General features: G+C 39.3%; 1 protein-coding gene across 1 annotated transcript; it reads right to left on the reverse strand.

The window, feature by feature from the left end:
* Positions 1–1678: 1678 nt before the first annotated feature.
* Positions 1679–21498, reverse strand: DPM1 (dolichyl-phosphate mannosyltransferase subunit 1, catalytic). Its single transcript, XM_010363380.2, has 9 exons — positions 21305–21498; positions 18258–18357; positions 14223–14256; positions 12445–12521; positions 12334–12359; positions 9005–9100; positions 7960–8028; positions 2971–3085; positions 1679–2054 (listed from the first exon to the last, which is right to left on the reverse strand). Exons 1-9 carry the CDS (start codon positions 21463–21465, stop codon positions 1950–1952), a joined length of 783 nt encoding a protein of 260 aa, XP_010361682.1. The 5' UTR covers positions 21466–21498; the 3' UTR covers positions 1679–1949.
* Positions 21499–21607: the final 109 nt, after the last annotated feature.

Consider the following 21607-nt stretch of genomic DNA (forward strand, 5'->3'; position numbering starts at 1 on the left):
ACAGTGTTGTGATAATGATTGTCGGAATAACTGAAAAGATTTAAAGGGCAAACATTATCTACTTAGTATCTGAGAAGGCAGTACTATCTCTATAGTAGGTTCTCTAAGGTTGTTACTTAATTTCTGCTCCACATACTTGACACTGAGAACTGTGAGTTTAGGTTAAGAAAAAATGAATTCTAACCTCTCCAAAAAACCTGAGAATATTACATTTCTATTATCTTAGCTTAAAACTAATTTCACATCAAGCACTGATGAATTTTCTTGTTAGGAATGAGAGAAGTCTCTTCCCCAAGGAAGGCAGGTCCCTCACTGGCCAGCTGGACAGCTCTGGACATAAGGGAAACAGAACAAGAGTGGTCCTTATTGGAATGTGTACTATGGGTTCAACTATAGAAGTGTGGGAAGGGGTGGTTTTAATGTTCGAAATGACACCACAGGTTTTATAGTCTGGGATTCATTTCTGGTAGAATCTGTCAGAAATGCAAATGAAAAATTAGACTTTCAATTTTTTCTTTTAAAAAAGACAGGGTCTCACTCTGTTGTCCAGGCATGATCATAGAGCTCACTGCAGCCTTGACCTCCCAGACTCAAGTGAGCCTCCCACCTCAGCCTCCCAAGTAGCTGGGACCACAAGTGAGTGCCACCACACCCAGCTTATTTTTTTATACTTTTGTAGAGACGGGCTCTCCCTATGTTCCCTAGGCTGGTCTCAAACGCCTGTGCTCAAGCCATCCTCTTGCCTTGGCCTCCCAAAGTGCTGGAATTACAGACATGGACCACTGTGCCTGGCCTCAATTTCTTCAGCAGCCAAATTAAGCCAGGAAAATCTAGTAATTAGGAATATTGTTCAATAAGTAATTTAGAGACACCTCTTACTTTTATTTCCAGAAGAAAGTCAACTTAAACTTACTTGCTCAAAGCATGCTCTTAATCAAATTTTAAAAGATACTACATGACCATAACCTATGCTACAGTGAGAAATTAACTGATCTCTTCTGAAATACCTACTTTAGAGAAAGTGGGTAAACTAATATTTGCCCTGGCTTTATTGGATAGCTTAGCCTAAATTTTAACTGGCAGAACACTTTTCTAAATGGAGAGAAGAGCTTAAGGCAGAGATTTTTCAAATTAGTAGGGATGTGAGCTTTGCTGAGGGTCTTTAAGTAATATGAAAACAAGTCTTTTGAGAAAAAAATTGTTATATAATTCAGTAAGATGTTTAATAATTACTGTAGCAGCTAAAGTTTCTGCCTCAGTGTCATTAATATTTTTCCTTACTGATAGAGGTTATTACTCAAAAGAGAAAAGAAACGGCTATGTAATCAACTGCTGCCAAATTGTTTCCCAATTCACAATATGCATTTTAAATAGACCTGCTTTGGTAGATGAAATGTTTCATCAATTCAACAGCTGAAAAGAACCCAACTGTAAATGCCTGCGCTAAATGTATTTTCTAGTTTAAGAAATTTGAGATAAATTTTTAAGGAAAGGGCAGAGGTATGTATTTCTTTTTCAATTCCTACAGACACAGCCATAAACATTCATCAGTTAACATTATCTTACTTCTGATACCTATTAGGTATAAAGATCTATGATTCCAGTTTTTATAAAGACTATTTCAAATTATTCCCCATGTAAAAAATTCTACATTCACATACTCTAATGAAGGCAGCAATACTTTATGCAAAAAAAAAAAACCATATACATTTATTTATAGGTCTCAATACAGCAAAATGTAAACGAAAATTAAGAACATTGCTCATTAGGCCAGCAACTTTAAAATCATTTAATTTGAAATATAAAATAGGTGGTCTTCATAAAAAGATGCATGAAATTTACCTTACCTTATGTTTTATACTTTAAGAGTACATTTTATAAAAATCAGTAACCAGGCTTCTTTCATGTATAAACTGAAATGAACATAAGTATAAATGAGTATCTTTCTTTTATGTAGTAGCAAAAAGAGTCAATAATCCTTTCAAGAAAGATACTATTTCATTTCCTCCCAACTTGGATTCACCATAAACACGATCCACAAATGATATTGGAACCTAGTTAAAAAAAAATAAAATTAACGTTAGTCTTTAAAAAAAAATTAGGCAGCTTAGCAGGTATACCACATTACCAACACAACAGAAATAGGATTAGTACTACAACAGAGGTCCTTAAAGTAAGTATAAAATTAGGGGATTCTTAAAGCAACTGTGTGTATCTCCAAGTCTTTAAAATTAAACATGCATTATCTAAAGATAGGTCATATGAACCAAATCTACAACTGTTTAAAAAGCACTGATTCTAGGTATTATCTTGGTTTACTCAAGTTTCAGCTTGCATTTCAAGGAAAAATTATACTCCAAAAGTAAAATGGCCTTTTGCTCAGATTTTTCAGTTGTCAAATTTAGCTATAATGGTTTAGCATTAAGTAAAATAGCTTGTAACTTCCACAAGAAAAGTGACATTCCACGTTAGGTATTTTCTTGCTCTGAATAAGAGTTTTACTATTAAATGAGGAGAGTCTTCCCTACCCTAAGAGCTCACTCACTAGCCCTAAATAGTATAGATCACCACTCCCTTGCTCTGTAATTCCTGATCTTCACTGACTAACAGGAAATGGACATACAGAACTCATCATTCATTTTAAAGTATGGTGGCCATTGGCTGTGACAAAAGGAAGAGAAGCAAAGAGACTCAGTCCATAATGCTGAGTGGTTAGAAGAAAGGGCTAGGATTGAGAAAGTACCAGGAACTTTTAATTATTTAAAAGAGAATGCTGACTGTTAATGTTTTAAATCTTACTGTTCAAATGTACTAATGTGAATTTTTACCCTTTGTGCATGAACATTCTAAACAACTAGGAGACCTCCACAATTTAGCAGTTATGAAAGTTAAACTTTTTATTACAAAAATTCTAAACCTTACTGCTCCTTTACCAGGAACATGACATACTATTTAGCATCAGTTGCATACCTCGCCAATAGTATAATTCAACTGTCTTGCCCGAACAATCATCTCCATCTGGAAGACGTAGCCCTTAGAAACACATTTTTCTATTAATTTCTCTAGAACTTCTTTTCGGTATAATCTGTAAGAAATCAAAATATATATCAACATCTGGATAAATACACGTGCCTACATGTATCCTGACCTTTCAAAGAGTTCACTGGTATGTATAAAGCCTAAAACTTTCACTGGCCATTGGTAAACAGAAAAGCTCGCACACTTGATGATTATGATACATTTCTCCTAAGCAAGAAAGATCATTAAATATTTGCTAAATAACTTAGAATAATTTTGAAAATGAATTCTCAATATCTTTTATAGAATTATTTTCCCATCATACTATCAGAAATTAGTGAAATACAGTAAAATGAATCATTTGATGCAGAACCATCCATTATTTAAGATTTTCCTAAAATTTAAAGTTGAAAGAAACTGTTCCAAATATTGAAACAACTGGGTGAACAGATGATGATGAAGCAACAATATGTATTAGATGACAAGAAAGAATCTCATAATTAAGTCATTTCCCAATAAATGTTTATGATGAGTTTCAATTTCTCATGATTTCCTTTATAAATTCCCTAGGATAAGTTGCTCTAGGATGAGCTTGGGAAGCTTGGTTAAAACAGAACGAGGCATCACAGGATAGAAACAATCCTGGTGGATTCACCTATCACCAATTGAGGTCACAGATAGACACTTAACAGTGGGTGAATGTGCAGCCTAACTTTAGATGGACTGCAGGCCAAACACCAGATTTACAAAGACAGCGGAGTTGGGCAGTCCAGGGGTAAACCCAAGCACCTTCTTCAGTAACTAAATAGCAGGGAGCTCCCTGTTTTCAGAGTCACAGACACTTTACTTTTTTTTTTTTAAAGATCCGTTTTCAGTTGGTAGGGAGGCAGCGATTTCTACCTTTTTTTGTGGGGAGAGGGGAGAAAGCAGGAAGAGGCAGTTTGGTGTAATTTTGTTCTCTTCAAAGGTAAGGCCATCTGGACCTACTATGCCTCAGGGTTTCACCCTGAATCCACATTTTTTTCCCTCAGACTTCTAAGGCGACCTTATCTTTTGATTATGAAGTGGGTATAGGACAGTGCAGCCCTTAGAAAAACATGACAGCTTAGTGTGTGCATTCCTTTATCCACATAGTTTCCTTAAGGATTCAAAGGAATAAATTTGGAATAAATATGGAGAGAGGAGAATCTGATGGCAGCAGTATTTATTCAATAACAAATATTTATTGACCAATGTACTGGGTATCAGGTACTATTTTATGTTTTGGGGTTAAGGAGTGAACTTAAAAACTCAGTAAGATATATAATATGTCAGATGCTGTTAGAGGAGTGAGCACTGGGATGGTGGGGTGCGAAGAACTATGATACCGATGGGACAATGTTTCCGCATTACCTTTATTTATATATTTGTATTTTTGGAGACAGGGTCTCACTCTGTTGCCCAGAGTACAGTGGCACAACCATGGCTAACTGCAGCCTCAACTTCCCAGGCTCAAAAGATCCTCCTACCTTGGCCTCCCACATAGCTGAGACCACAGGCACGTGCCACCATGCCAGGCTAAGAAAGAAAGGCCATTAAATATTTATCCTAGGCCGGGCGCGGTGGCTCAAGCCCGTAATCCCAGCACTTTGGGAGGCCGAGACGGGCGGATCACGAGGTCAGGAGATCGAGACCATCCTGGCTAACACGGTGAAACCTCGTCTCTACTAAAAAACTAGCCAGGCGACGTGGCGGGCGCCTGTAGTCCCAGCTACTTGGGAGGCTGAGGCAGGAGAATGGCCTAAATCCGGGAGGTGGAGCTTGCAGTGAGCTGAGATCCGGCCACTGCACTCCAGCCCGGGCGACAGAGCGAGACTCCGCCTCAAAAAAAAAAAAAAATTATCCTAAGCAAGAAAGGCCATTAAATATTTGCTAAATAACTTAGAATAGAATTATTATTATTTTTTTTTTCTAGGTTTTGTAGAGATGGAGACTCACTATGTTGCCAGAGCTGGGGTCTTGAACTCCTGGGCTCAAGATATACTCCCATCACAGGCCTCCCAAAAGTGCTGGGATTATAGGTGTGAGCCACCACATCCAGCCAGCATTACTTTAAAATTGGGATTAGGCTATGAAATATTTCCTGACTTTAAGAGTTGCTTTATTCCCCTTAAGAATCATTTTCTAAGATTTCTTTTCACTGCCACCTCCCTCCTCCCCAGCCACATATCTTTAACACTGCGGCTAGTAAAGTAAAATGTTACATGAAGCCATATAATCCCATAAATAGGATTAGGATCCAGGTGATCTATGCTATTAAATGGCTTTATATTAGACTGTAGCCTTTCCAGGATTCCTGTTATTTAATAAAAAGCACCTGCTTCCTAAATCTAGGGATTTAATGACAAAAATGAACTTTGTCTACCAACAAGTGAACTTTAATTGCGTGTATTTAAGAAACCACCACTCTAATGAGAAGACAATGAGATTTAACTATTCAAAAATTTTTTGGGCCAGGTGCGGTGGCTTACGCCTGTAATCCCAGCACTTGGGGAGGCCGAAGTGGGAGGATCACCTGAGGTCAGGAGTTCAAGACGAGGCTGACCAACATGGAGAAACCCCGTCTCTACTAAAAATACAAAATTAGCCGGGCATGGTGGCACATGCCTGTAATCCCAGCTACTCGGGAGGCTGAGGCAGAAGAATCTCTTGAACCCAGGAGGCAGAGGTGGTGATGAGCCAAGATCGTGCCACTGCACTCTAGCCTGGGCAACAAGAGCGAAACCCTGTCTCAGAAAAAAAAAAAAATACATTGTGCAATTAACAGGTTCATTTTTGTCTGTTTGGCTGCTCTGTCATTTATACAGAACACAGCTAATCACTGCTCTCAATACATGAAAATCCAGAACTCCCAGGCCATCCTTCAACCCCATCCCCTCCACTAATCCTTGTATGGTTCTGATGCAGCAAAGCACCCTCACCCCATTCCTCTCCGTGTGGGTTTTTCTTCACAACCTCTATCTCCACAACCAGTTACCCTGAGTTTTTATTCAAAACCATCAAAACTGTGGCCTGTGAAATCCACACTGGCCCTTCCCTCTGTACAGAGATTTTGTGAGTGCCACTATTCTTTGCATTGTTGCCATGTGGCAATCAGATATATATATATATATATATTTTTTTTTTTTTGAGACGGAGTCCTGCTCTGTTGCCCAGGCTGGAGTGCAGTGGCACAATCTCAGCTCATTGCAACCTCCACCTCCTGAGTAGCTTGGACTACAGGTACACCACCATGCCCGGCTAATTTTTTGTATTTTTAGTAGAGACAGGGTTTCACTGTTAGCCAGGATGACCTCGATCTCCCGACCTTGTGATCCACCTGCCTCGGCCTCCCAAAGTGCTGAGATTACAGGCATAAGCCACCACGCCCAGCCCTTTTTTTTTTTTTTTTTTTTTTGACAGTCTTCCTCTGTCACCAGGCTGGAGTGCAGTGGCGCAATCTCAGCTCACTGCAACCTCTGCCTCTGGGCCTCAAGCGATTCTCCTGCCTCAGCCTCCTGGGTAGCTGGGATTACAAGCACACGCCACCACACCCGGCTAATTTTTGTATTTTTAGTAGAGACAGGGTTTCCCCATGTTGCCCAGGCTGGTCTTAAATTCCTGACCTCAAGTGATCCACATGCCTTGGCCTCCCAAAGTGCTGGGATCATAGGCGCAAGCCACTGCCCATCCACCAGCCACTGGCCATTGCAGAGATCTTAATCATATCACAAATGACTCTTTAGCCTTAGCGTATAGCCTCCCCTCTGTTTCATCCCCAAGTTCAGCTCTCCAGTCTATTTGCTTTTTAGTTCCAGAAAGGCTTCATTTTTCTTTTTTTTTTTGAGACGGAGTCTGGCTCTGTAGCCCAGGCTGGAGTGCAGTGGCCGGATCTCAGCTCACTGCAAGCTCCGCCTCCCAGGTTCACGCCATTCTCCTGCCTCCGCCTCCCAAGTAGCTGGGACTACAGGCACCCGCTTCGTCGCCCGGCTAGTTTTTTGTATTCTTTAGTAGAGACGGGGTTTCACCGTATTAGCCAGGATGGTCTCGATCTCCTGACCTTGTGATCCGCCCGTCTCGGCCTCCCAAAGTGCTGGGATTACAGGCTTGAGCCACCGCGCCTGGCCCATTTTTCTTTTTGACTGTTAACAGCCAGGTCCTAATTTGTGTGTGTGCGTGTCAATTCTCACATTTAAGGACTTAAATTTTCCTGCATTAAGCAAAGGACTGAACAATCAACATTATTTAGTGGAAAAAAGTATCAACGAATATAAATTATTAAGTAATGTATGAGGGGCTTGGGGCCACTAAAGTAGATGCAGGGGCGCATTTTATAGTTTCAGAGATTTAAAAAAAACCTGGCAAGTTTTGTCATTTGCCATGGTCAGTCACACAAAGCAGCTCACATCTACTACAGCAAATCTAGAACACCACCCCATACACCCAGAAACACACACACAAAACTCAGAGGGACCGAAGCTTTGACCAAATTAAACAACAACAACAATTTCCTTAAACATGGAGAACAAGGTAACTGAGAGAGCTCTATATAAATATTAAAAAGTTTAACCTTTTCTGTGGACAATGCTGTTAGTATTCACATGAAATGCAGAAAATTACTGAAGTATGTGCTGTTCTTTGGAACAGATTATCAGTAATAGCAATGTTCCAAAGAGCAGTTGAGCCTTAATACTATTGTTAAAAAGTACACAAACCTAACTGCCTTCAACTTTTTAAAGGAAAAGCACAGTATGTCTCCTTGATATGTTTAGGCTTCATTAGCAACTTCTAGGAATTTTAGTCTGCCTTTTTAGTATGCCAGTATGCATACAAGGTGGAAATGTAAAGTGTTTCTTTAAAATATCCATTGTAAAGAAAGTTAGCCAAGAAGTTATATAAAAATAGTGGAAATTTTCACTGTACCTGAAACTTCCTGTTAAATCAGATGCTCCTGGTCTCAGCAATATCTGAGTTAAAAAATTGGCCCCACGGCTGCCAAATAAAACAATCAGATTTTCTTTACAAAATACAATTTATAAGCAAGAGAAACACACTGAAGAACAGTGTTAAAATGCTATACTAATTTCATAAATGTAACATTAATTTCATAAAAACGTTATTTATCTAAAACAAAAGAGAAATTTTTAGTCAGTGAAAGGAGACCTGGCTAGGCACAGTGGCTCACACCTGTAATCCCAGGAGGCCAAGATGGGTGGATCACTTAAGCGCAGGAGTGACCAGCCTGGGCAACATGGCAAAACCCCATCACTACCAAAAAAAAAAAAAAGTATACATATATATATATAAATATACATATATAAACATAAATACATATATATAAATATATATAAAAATCTAAAAAAATATATAAAAATTAGCTGGGCATGGTGGTGTGTGCCTGTAGTCCCAGCTAATGGGAAGCTGAGGCAGGCGGATCACCTGAGCTTAGGAGTTCGAGGGCAACCTGGTGAAACCCAGTCTCTACAAAAACAAAAATTAGCCAGGCATGGTGGCGCATGTCCACAGTCCCAGGTACTCAGGAGGCTGAGAAAGGAGAATCGCTTGAGCCCAGGAGGCAGAGGTTGCAGTGAGCTGAGACTTTAACCCAGGTCTGTCTGAAATCGATCTTAATTAAAGTAACACTATAATTATGGGGAGAAACCCTACATATTTAGTCTAAAAGTATGGAACAGGTCACATAAATTAAAACTGGAGGTCCAGTATAGTAACTTTTGCTGAATGAGGCTATTTCTACCAAAGGTCCAAAGGTTTATGCTGATTTTTCCTTAATAAAAAACATCCAGGCTCTAATCACAGGAAAAACCGTAAGAAACTATCTGGGAATATTTACCAGAAATTATAACCTGATCCCACAAATCCCAGGCAGCATGATAGCTAATCCAAATACTTGCTATGAATACACTTCCAGTAGTTATACTAATGAAGAAGTTGTAACACACGTACCTACCTGATTATTTTTCTTTTCAAATCCCAGCCATATACACCTCCACTTCCTTTGTAGCGAGTTCCAGAGACAATATCAAAATTGCCCTCCTTTTGCTTCCTGTAGAATAAATTAGCTGTCAATTAGAAAAAGCCATTTCAACGTCATTTTCATGAGCTACACAAAACTTTTAAGAGAAGCCAACACAGGCTGGGTGCAGTGGCTCACACCTGTAATCCCAGCACTTTGGGAGGCCGGGGTGGGTGGGTCACAAGGTCAGGAGTTCAAGGCCAGCCTGGCCAAGATAGTGAAACCCCATCTCTACTAAAAATATAAAAATTAGCCTGGCGCGGTGGCGGGCGCCTGTAATCCCAGCTACTCAGAAGGCTGAGGCAGAGAATTGCTTGAACCCAGGAGGCAGGTTGCAGTGAGCCGAGATCACACCACTGCACTCCAGCCTGGGCGACTCCATCTCAAAAAAAAAAAAAAAGTCGAGCACAGTGGCACATGCCTTTAGTCTCAGCTATTTGGGAGGCTGCAACGGGAGGATCGCTTGAGCCAGGGAGGTTGAGGCTGCAGTGATCTGTGATTGTGCCACTGTACTCCAGCCTGGGTGACAACGGAAGACCTTGTCTCTCAATTTTCCCAATACTCTTCCATTCTGTTCTTGCCTTCTCTGAAGCAAATAATACTTAAAAACAGCCTGATGTCCTGCTACACTTTTCTTTGCCTACAGAAAGATAAACACACACATATACCCCTAGGATTTTTGGCTGCATTTACAAAATTGGAATGCAAAAAAAGTACATTTTGTGACCTGGCCTTTGTCAGTTAACGACACAAATCATGCGAGTCAGATGCGGTGGCTCACGCCTGTAATCCCAGCACTTTGGGAGGTGGGTGGATCACTTGAGGTCAGGAGTTCGAGACTAGCCTGGCCAACATAGTGAAACTCTTTGTCTCTACTGAAAATACAAAAATTAGCCAGGCTTAGTGGCACGTGCCTGTATTCCCAGCTCCTCAGAAGGCTGAGGCAAGAGAACTGCTTAAACCCGGGAGGTGAAGGTTGCACTGAGTGAGATTGTGCCACTGCACTCCAGCCTGGATGACAGATCGAGCTTCCATCATAAAACAAAAACAATGCAAGTCATGGAATCATAGACATCCCTATAGGTCAAGAGAGCTCTTTCCCATTCTTTTTAATAGTTGCAAAACTACTTCATAAAGTATTCAACTCACACACCTCTGTGGTTGTCTCCATGGTGCCCCCTCTCTCAACCACAATAAACAGTGCTACAATAAACCTTTTTTTTTTTCTTTGAGATGGAGTCTCACTCTATTGCCAGGTTAGAGTGCAATGGCGAGATCTTGGCTCACTGCAACCTCCACCTCCCGGGTTCAAGTGATTCTCCTGCCTCAGCCTCCCAAGTAGCTGGGACTGCAGGCAACTGCCACCATGCCCGGCTAATTTTTTCTTTTTCTAGTAGAGACAGGGTTTCACCATATTGGCCAGGATGGTCTCTATCTCTTGACCTCATGATCCGCCTGCCTCGGCCTCCCAAAGTGTGGGATTACAGGCATGAGCCACCGTGCCTGGCCACAATAAACATTTTTATAAATGTATTACTGCTTCGACTCCCCAAAATGGAATATACTGGAATTGCCCAAATGAAGCCTGAGTATTTTTAATTCTAACACGTATTTTCCCAAATTCGAACACATATTTTCCAAAAGGTTATAGCAACTTATACTTCCTTCAGCAATATTTGTGTGTACATTTTTTACCATCTTGTTGGTACTGGATATTACTGCTCTAAAAGTTTTTAACTTTGTTAAACTAATGGATAATAAAATGGTAACACGCAGTTATTTTGTGTTTATTTCCTTGACTACATCCCAGGAAGAACGTCTTCTTTTATTAGCCATTTGGATTTCTCCTATAGATGGTCTGTTTGTATCTTTTTGCCCATTTTCTACTCTAGAGGTGAAAGAGGCTTTTGCGTACTGGAGATATAAGCAAAAAAGGTATAAGGTGACTTTATGCAGAGATTGAAGGATGAGCAGCAGATGGTCATCAAGGAGCATGGAAACAGCATTTCAGGCAAAGGAAAATAGAACTCTGTGAACTCAGAAGCATGCTTATGGCATGGAAAGGAAAGGAAGGAGCACAAGACAGAGGAAGGAGCACAAGACAGAGGTCAGAAAGGGAGGCAGAGGCCAACAAACACATAGGGGCTTGAGGGACAAGGGAATGAGCTTGAATTTTTCCCTAGATGTTAGTGGGAACTCCCTGAACTATTCTAAACTGGAGGGCCAATCATCTGATTGTTTTTGTGTATCTAGCTTAAACTCAGAACAGCTTCCAAAATCTTATTCACAGAGGTTTTGTGATCTTTGGGCTAAGAATATAATTATATTGCCTACAAATAAATTATGTATACTTTACTAATATTTAACTAAATTCTTGTGTTACTGTATTAACATTTCCATGTTTAATGATAGCTAGCATGCCTATCTTAATGAATTTACTGGAAATGATTCAGCATTTCACTATTTGGTGTGATATTTGTATTAGGACTGGGTTATTTTTTATTACCTTAAGAGGTTTCCTTCTATTCTTAAATTTTTAACTAGAAAATGGTAGTAAATAATATCTCCTTCAGCATCTATAGACTTAACCACACTACTTTGTTAACATAATGAATGAATTATGAGTGATTACCAATAATAAGCCATTCTGGCATTCCTGGAATAAACTCTTTTGTTCATGGTGTTTTACTCTAATAACTCAAGGCTTAATTCCATTTATCAAAGAAGCCATCTTCCACCTTTTTCTGTGGTCTGAAAGAATTCAGATAACAAAGGAACTACCTATTGATTTGTTCCTCAGGACTCCTAAAGTACATCATTGAGTCTCAAATGTGTGTTGTGTGTGTGTGTCTACTATATATACAGATAAATATCTTAGAGACAAGGTCTCACTCTGTCTTAGGGTCACCAAGACTAGAATGCAGAGGCATGATCATAGCTCACTGCAGCCTTCAAGTCCTGGGCTCATGTGATCCTCCCACCTGAGCCTCCTGTGTAGCTGGACTACAGGCGCATGCCATTGTGCCTGGCTAATTTTTGTTATTTTTTTTGTAGAGATAAGGACTTGGTTTGTTGCCCAGGCTGGTCTCAAACTCCTGACTTCAAGCAACCCTCTTGCCTTGACCTCCCAAGCTTTGTTTATATTTTTGATAGAAAAACATAGTACGTATATTTTTGATTAATAAAAAATGAAAATAAGCCCCAAACCAGTAAGATAAACGGTTCCAGTCATATTTCTTTCAAATATTAGAAACAGTACCTACCTAATAAATTCAGGAATAAATTTTGGCTGAAATTTGGAAAGAATAAACAGTAAAGTCAGTAAAATAGGCTAAGGTTATCATAAATAGCCAATAAAGAAACATACCACTTACATGGTGTGAGAGATCAGCATCCATAATAATTATGTAGTTTCCTGTGGCATGTTTCATTCCATGAATATATGCAGTTCCTAAAAATGAAGTATATCCATTCAAGAAAGTCAACAGAAATCTTAACATACACATTTGAACATGGAGGAAATTGTTTAGCACCTGAAGAGCACACATTAGTCCTCTAAAAGTGATATTAATAAATTGGTATTTTTCACCTTAAGTACACAGGTTCATGTATATTACATATACAATCAAGAAGGTAGCTGGCCACACACCCCCATTCAGATGTCAATTTAATAGAAGAGATCATACCTCTATGTCAGTTGAGCAAATAGTTTATAAGTTCAAAAGTCTGAGATTATGTAGCAATCATCACATTCTCATGCTTTAAAAACCCATCTGGTGTTTCCTTAGCATCCCCCTAAGAGACTGATGAAGTCAGACCCTTCCTTAGAGCGCCACATTTACAAATCAGCTTCCCACTTAATATCTCCTTGTGGGTATTTCAGAAATCTCAAAGATAACATTGCAAAATCATCTTCCAATTCTCTACCTCTCTCTTACAGGCCACCTCTCCAGGAAATGGCACCAACTATCCAATTGCTCCATCCACAGGTCTAGAGATGACTCTTGATTTCCTACTTTTAGCCATAACTTCTAAACTATAATTAAGTCCTATTGATTCACCACCCAAAACATTTCAATTCCCTTTCTCTTGTCGATCTTCACTTAGTTCCAGGTGCTACCTTCTGATGCTTATGATGACTACCTAACAAGGCCCCCTGCTTCTGCTCTTCCCAGCTCTAAGTCCATTTCCACAAAAGCCACACACTGTCTTTTACACCGTACGCCTGGTACGCTAGACCCTTGCTCTGGTATTTGGGGGCCAAAGGCCTTGCTGACAATTACTTAGCCAGCTCCATGCCTCAAAGTCCCACAGGGACTTGGCAGGCTAGGGTAACTGGTAAGGAGCAGGACTTGGGGATTCCTGCCTTCTCTAGTTCAGACACCTCACAAGTGTTTTATGAGCAAGGCTGAACTCTTCTAACTTATTTTGTTAAGAAGTGAATATTGGCTGGGTGTGGTGGCTCATGCCTGTAATCCCACCACTTTGGGAGGCTGAGACGGGTGGATCACTTGAGGTCAGGGAGTTTGAGACCAGCCTAACCAACATGGTGAAACCTCATCTCTACTAAAAATACAAAAAATTGGCCAGGTGCAGTGGCTCACATGTGTGATCCCAGCACTTTAGGAGGCTGAAGCAGGTAGATCACCTGAGGTTGGGAGTTTAAGACCAGACTGACCAACATGGAGAAACCCCCCTACCTCTGACTGGGAATTTCCCACAGTTCTAGCTCCTGCCAGGCAGCCCCCACCCCATCATTCTAGCTCCCTCTGGGCAGCCCAGGTTCTTAGGCTCTTAAAACATCTCATCCTGATGTTGCTCCATCCCTAGGGGTGGCAGTGACCTCCAGCTGTTACTAATCTTAGTAGCCTCACTACTCCATTTGGTTTCTCAGGAACTCCTTCACCAGTGTAACCAGAGACTCAGTATTAAATTCCCTACGCTGAAAGACTTACAGTGGTTTCTATTTTCCTGAGTGGGCCTTGATTTATACAGGCAACCCAAGTTATACCATTTAAATGTCATTAAGATCATTAAAAACCATCACAGTAAGTTACTGTATTTTGGCTCTATTCCAAACTGGGCAAACACACACTGGATCATGTCACCAGGCAAGTAGCAGGTATGAGGGGTTAGAGGTTCCGCGACTTACCTAGTCCCAACTTTTTCTCCCGTGGTTTTAGAAGCTGTAAAATAAGAAACAGCGTTTTACACAAAGAAACAGAAATGTTATCATGTTAAATTTTATTTTATTCAAAAATGCATACTCATTTTAATAGAAATACTGTTGCACTTATTAATACTTAAAGCAGAGTATGGTTAATGTTTTTTTGCCAAAGAAAAAAAAAAGCATTTGGTAACAAACCAAATAGTTTAACATAGCTTCTGAGGCAAAGCAACATTCTTTAACCCCGACCCTACAATCAAAATTAAAAATTTTTTTTTCTGTTGTCACTCACTCTTTTAAATAACATGTCCTTACATCTATACTTGAATTTCCTTTTAAACCTATTGATTCCTTCCTAGAAAAATGTAGGACTTACCTCATTATTTCACACCTTCTTGGGAAATCTGATGTTTGTTCTCTCAATTCCCTTTGGGTTTTGAATACTAATGTGACTCTTCCTCTATTAACTTATCTTGACCTTATGCTTGGATGACCTCATCTCCTCTACTGGTCCAAGGACATGTTATATTCCTAATTAAATTCTTTCTCTTTTTATTTGTCAATAATTTAGTCCTTCTAAATATTTTTGCTTAATAATTGGAGCCTGACTTTATTTGTTTAGTTTTTCCTTTTGGCTGGACACTTAAAAAGTTGAATGCCAAAGTTCTCACTGTGCCCTGTGTTTCTGAGGTATGGGGTTCAGGTAGACTCATTAGTGAGCATGTCTTGTCTATCTTGTCCCCTTCTACACTTGCCAGTATATAAGCAGGTTGCCTCTGACTGCAAATCTCTCAACAAAGCATTTTCAATTAAAGCAGGATGAATTTTTTTTTCACTACATGCAATCTGCTGGAGGTTTTTATTTGCATGGAATGTTTTTTTCCATCCCTTCACTTTGAGTCTATGTGTGTCCTCACAACTCAAGTCTTTTGTGGGAAGCATATAGTTGGCTCTTTTTTAAAAAATCCATTCAGTCACTCCAGGTCTTTGGAGAATTTAATCCCTTTATATCCAAGGTAATTACTGACATGTAAGAACTTCCTACTGCCATTTTGTTAACTGCTTCTAGTTGTTTTGTAGATCTTTTGCTTCTTTCCCTTTCTCCTTTCCTTTATGATTATTTTCTGTACTATTATGCTTAGATTCCTTACTTTTTATCTTTTGTGAATCTACTTTAGGCTTTTCCTTTATGATTACCATGAGACTTACAAAACCCATCTTATAGTGATAATAGGCTATTTTAAGCTGATAACAATCTAACTCTAACTGCTAAAAAAAAATCCTCTACACTTACTCCACTGTCCTCACATTTAAAAATTTTTAAGTCATAATTTACATCTATAGCAAAGTACATGTTGCATAAAGATGGATAAAATACACCTCTGTCTTGTAAGAGCTTACAGGAAGGAATTAGATAGAAACCGACCTGGATTGCTCCGGTCTGAACTCAGATCACGTAGGACTTTAATCGTTGAACAAACGAACCCTTGATAGCTGCTGCACCATTAGGATGTCCTGATCCAACACTGAGGTTGTAAACCCTACTGTCGATATGGACTCTAGGATTGCGCTGTTATCCCTAGGGTAACTTGTTCCGTTGGTCAAGTTATTGGGTCAATTGTGTGTTGCACTTTGGCTGGTGTAGTCTTGGCATAGGTTGTTCGGAGGTTGGTGACTATAGTTAATAGTATCATATTATATACTTGAAATTTACAGAGAGCAGATCTTAACCGTCCTCATCACTGTCAACTCGCCCCCAAGGGTAACTAAGTGAGGTGATGGACAGATTCATTCTCCAAATGTGGTATTCATTTCAGAATGTATACGTGTATCAAACCATCGCATTACATACTTTAAATATATGTAACTTTGTCAATTTTACCTCAATAAAGCTGGAAGAAAATATGACAAAATAGCAATGACTTTATCTGATCTCAAGTTGGAGGATGAAACAAACTACATAAACCAAACATAATAGAAACATTCAACATAGGGCACTTGAAGTCCTTCACAATTTCAGATCTCTGCCTTGTAAGCATTGTGAATAGTTCAGAGTAAGTGCCCCAAATTTCTCTATGGTCCTACCTAGTTAGGTCATTAAAAATGACCTAACCTCTTGCTTCAGTTGTGTCACAGAATTTAAAAAAATATCTTCTTTGACTTATTTTCTGAAAGATTCACTTCAGCCAGTTTGAAAGGCTGACAAAGCATCTGTGGTGAATACTTTATCTGAGGTATTCTAACATGGTTTCCATAATCCCTCATCTTCCCAACTAAACATACGTATGTCACTGAAAGCAAGTGTCAGCCCTAGCATGGATTAATACTGTTTTTCTTTTTTTTAAGTCACTTTCTATTTAACTTATTTAAATGTCATAAAACAATGAATGAATAAGGAATTTTATCTGGTAGTAGAGGGAAATCACAACAGTGAATACAAATTCTTTTCTCATTTTGAATTTTATCGGGTTGATAGGAAAAATGCCTTTGAAGACAACCTTGTTTCAAAATTTGAAAGGTTTAGTAACCATTCCCTAAAATCAATCAATCACATCCTAAGACTGAGGTTTTATGACAAAAGTATTCAAAATGTTGTCTGGTTGATGGTCCCAGATTAAATGGCAGCACATAACTCAGAATGTTGTGAATCAGTGGCCTTCACCCTGGGCTTCTAAAAGAAAACCTGGGGAGCTACCGGCCAAAAATTCGAATCTAGCATTACCGAAAGACTCTGCTAGAAGCCTGAAAATTTGTCAACTTTTTACCTCCTTCTGTATTCCTATCCATTAGAAGATTTTCAGAGAAGACTTGAGGCGTGACAGACCTGAGTTACTCATCTGTGAGACAGACTGAAAGAATTTCTAGTACAGATTTACCATGTAGTGAGTAACACAGTTCCTTCAGAACTCTTGCCACTAAGACCTCATACAACTGACACTGACCTCTAAGTAGAAAGTATTTCTATTACTGAGATTTATCAAGAATATTTAGACCGGATGACTGTTTTTTTTAAAATGACAATTAATTTACCATTTCTTGAATTGTAAGTAACAATAAAGGTTCTCAAAGGGACTTCTTTCTCTATACCAGTGGTTCTGTACTGGAGGCAAAGGATAATTTTTCACCTAAGGAAATATCTGACAATATCCAAACATCTGCGGTTGCCAAGTGGGGAGGAGGGTTTCTAATGGCATCTAGTGAGGAGAGTCCAGATATAGTGCTGAACATCCTACAACGCACAGGACAACCCCCACAGTAAAGAATTAATCTGTCCACATGTCAATAGTGCCAAGACTGAAAAACTCTGGTCTGTAATTATTTATGAATATAAATTATAAAAGTGCTCACAAGCATACATAAACACTTATAAATCCAAACCAGCGACCAAAAATAAAATTCATGAAGCCATTATAAAATAAACTCTGTATTTGCCTAAGTAACTTCTATATTAGAATAACAAGTTTCAAAGTACAGTGGGAAAAACTAAAGTTTAGGACTAAGAAAGTCAATCTACCTCCACAAGACTATTCTATAGACTAAAAATGGCAAGTACTCTGAGAAGTCATTAATGTTTCACAAGAAAATAATAACTTTTTCTACCTACAAGCTCTTAATTTCAGGCTGTATTCTCTAATGAAAATATGAGAATACTTACCGAAAGGGAGCAAGAAAGATTAAAACACACACACTACCAATTACAACCCAATTCTATAATATTCCTCGTCAATTCAGTATCATGCTTTAATTTTTGCCCTTCAAGAATATTTATCTGCAGAATTAGTCATAAACAGAGTTTATCCAAAAGCACACTCTTTGCTGTAAAATAACCATTGACCCAACATACCAAAGATACGTAAAATTTTACGGACAATGAAAATACATTTAAATCCCAAATGTGTTAAGTTGCTCTTTATCTTTTCAGTTTCTAAACAAATAGGTTGAATTTAAGCATTGTTCATGTCTCATCTTTCCCCTACATAATCACAATTCATATGACAGAAAAATGTTTGTATAACTTACAATTCTGTCTGACCCATAGATCTCCTGCAACTGTTCAGCAACATCTCTTGTTCCATCTGGGCTTCCATCATCTATGATTATAATTTCATAGTTGATTCCACTAAAAAAATTAAATTTGTATTAATAATTGATGTCAGTGTTCTCAAACTTAAAAGTAATTTAAAAATTACTAATTCCTTAAAAGTATAAGTGGAGATTTATTGCTATATTAATCATTGAGGAAAACTTCAATTATCAAATGAAATAAATGTCAAACATTTAGTACTTTACCTGCAAACCCAGTATGTTGCTGAAACATGCTAATGTCCTGAGATATTAAAGAATTCTTACCCAGAGAACATACATTTTAGTTCAAAAGAAAATCAGGTAATGACCCATGTATCACATGAAATTTTTTTTTGAGATGGAGTCTTGCTCTGTCGCCAGGCTGGAGTGCAGTGCACAATCTCGGCTTACCTCCATCTCCTGGCCTCAAGCAATTCTCCTGCCTCAGCCTCCCAAGTAGCTGGGACTACAGACATCTGCCACCATGCCAGGCTAATTTTTTGTATTTTTAGTAGAGACGGGATTTCACCGTGTTAGCCAGGATGATCTCAATCTCCTGATCTCGTGATCTGCCCGCCTCAGCCTACCAAAGTACTAGGATTACAGACATGAGCCTCCATGCCCAGCTATATGAAATAAAATTCTGAACCTTAACAGCAATTCTTAATTACATAAAATATTTCAAAAGTACTTTACACGTTAACTCAAACCTGAGTAACTGAGTGATTATTCTTGTTAGTTTGATCCAAATAGAATAATCAAATACAAATCTAATTTAATTTCACCTTTTAAAAAAACCTATTTTAGAATGGTGACACAATCTTAAACCACAATTTCAAATAGTTGTGCCTATTACTTCACATTATCAAATTAAAAAAACAAAAGCAGAGTAGCATTACAAAAGATTCCACTGCACTTCAGAATTAACATCTGTTACTTCCCATTAACCTCAGGTGGTACGTTTCTAGTCTAAAAACAAACCAACACAATACTTGGTGGATAAATACTACATGGCTGTACATGTGGTCACCCTCTACTCCCTCCCTTTTTAAAGACATTTTAAAAATTAATTTTATAAGGAAAAGTTAAGGGGAAAGAAGAGGAGACACAGCCCAATACCTACGACATAACATTCCGTTTTCTCTTGGTCCTGCTTTAAGAAACATATGCAAGAAAATCAACCAGAAAACATATTCCACTATTAAAAGGCTTTAACAAGTCAGCCCCAGCAAACTTTTAAGAAAGCAAAACCCTGTGTTATCTGTTCTCCAAGAGTAGACACAATGACTTTGGCTTCCCACTGTGCCTTAAATTTGGGCGCTGGTGCCTTTACATGCCAAAATATGTAAGGTGATTTTAATAGACGTGTTGAAAGAGAAATTCCATAAACAAAATGGGGTCGTTAAAAGCAAATTACTGTCCCCTACCACTTCAAAGCAGCTACACCACCTGAGGGTGAGGCAGCTTAAAGATACCAAACTGGGCTAACTTCAGGTAATTTGATTGCATCTGACAAGAAAAGTTTTTTTTCCTTTATCAAACTTCATTTTGGTCTTAAAAGATTCATTCACAAACCATTAAAAGTAAAGATAAACTGTACTACATAAAAAAATTAAGGCAACAAAAAAATTTGCAAAATTAGAATACAAGCCCTGAAAGAGATCGGTTGTATGACAGTTAATTTCTTTAATTTACAGCTTATAAAAATCAAAATTAAAATAGTAAACAGGAAAAACAAAAACTTTAAAACTTTGAGGGGCAAGGCATGTGCAGGCAGTTATGCAAGGAAATACAATCAAAACAGCAATGGTTTTCACAAATGGGTACTTCCAGCAATGCCAAGTTTCATAATGCTCAGGCTGGCTGGCTGATGGGAAAACAGGCACTCTGAAGAATGGAGAACCCTAACTTGTACAATCTTTTTTTTTCTTTAGAGCAATTGTGAAGAATGGAGAGTCCTAACTTGTACAACCCTTTTTTTCTTCAGAGCAATTTGGCAATAACTGTCCATTTTAAGCACATTTCTGTCTACCTAGCAATCCTACCTCCAATAATTTATCCCCAGTACACAAGTAAAAGTATGAGTGTGTCTGCTGCCAACATTGATGCTATAAAGGAGCACCGCTATGTGTCAAGCACTTTTCTAAATTTAGCTGGAAAATATAGTGTGAACAAAGTCCTTGTTCTCATTTGCAAAGCAAAAGTCAAAAAACAAAAACAACCAAAAGCCGCTGGAAATAATCCAGCTCACTGCCATGACCTGATTAAATAACACAGCCATACGTAATGTTACCTAACTTCCAAAGTAATTTGCTATGTTTGGATATATTAATATGAAAAAAAGTATTCAAAGATTTCACAGCATGATCCCATTTGTGCAATCGTAAAACAAGTTACTCTGTACTGACTCCAGGATTTTTTGCAGTTTTTAAAAACACTGCATTAACACACTTGCAAATTCGAACTCCACCCACCCCCCATCCCGGTTCTAACAATCACATCAAACATTCACCAGTGATCAGCGAAGATGCCCTTCTGCTCTCTCCTTTCCAGAAAGGTTATCGTGTCCAGCAATAGCTCCCTAACCCACACACACCAAACCTCATGCTTATATAAGCACTCGGTAGCGGAGTGGAGAGTGAACGCTCTCGCTTGGACTCCTGGCTCTTGCCACAGATGCTGACCGCCTAGAGGGAGGAGTGGGGTCACGCTTTCAGCCTCGCTTCCAAGTAAAAGAGTGGCCAACCTTTCTACGAAAGGCGGGGGACGCGAGTACTTCATAATAAATGAGTGTCTCACAAAGCCCAAGGGCAGGAATGAGAACCCAGGACACGAAGAAAACCCAACAAGCATCCGTCTCTGCTTCCCTCACAGGGTGGCCCTCTCCCCGGGCCTTCGGCAAAGAAGGTTGGACAGGGCCGCCTCGCGCAGCCAGCTGCAGACACCCGGGCCGGGGAAGCCAGCTCATCTCATTCCTCGGGGAGGGAGATCTGGTGCGCTACCTCTCGGAGAAGCTTTTCACCAGCAACCACACGATGAGTGGCAGGTTCTCGCGCTCGTTGTAGGTGGGTAAAAGCACCGAATATCTGTCCCGTCGCGGACTGCGCACTTCCAGCTCCCGCCGAGACCTGGGAGGACTACGTCTGACTTCCAAGGAGGCCATGGCGGAACTGAGCCAGACGCCGGAAGCGGAATTACGTAAATGCGGCGCGGAAAAGGATGGGTCGGACCGTACCAAATTCGGAAGCGGGGGATGATCTGTGTGATTGAGCGCTAGTTCTTCTAGAGCAATTGTATGGTTCAAT

The sequence above is a fragment of the Rhinopithecus roxellana genome, chromosome 13 (genome assembly GCF_007565055.1).
Source record: "Rhinopithecus roxellana isolate Shanxi Qingling chromosome 13, ASM756505v1, whole genome shotgun sequence".
Lineage (NCBI taxonomy): Eukaryota > Metazoa > Chordata > Mammalia > Primates > Cercopithecidae > Rhinopithecus > Rhinopithecus roxellana.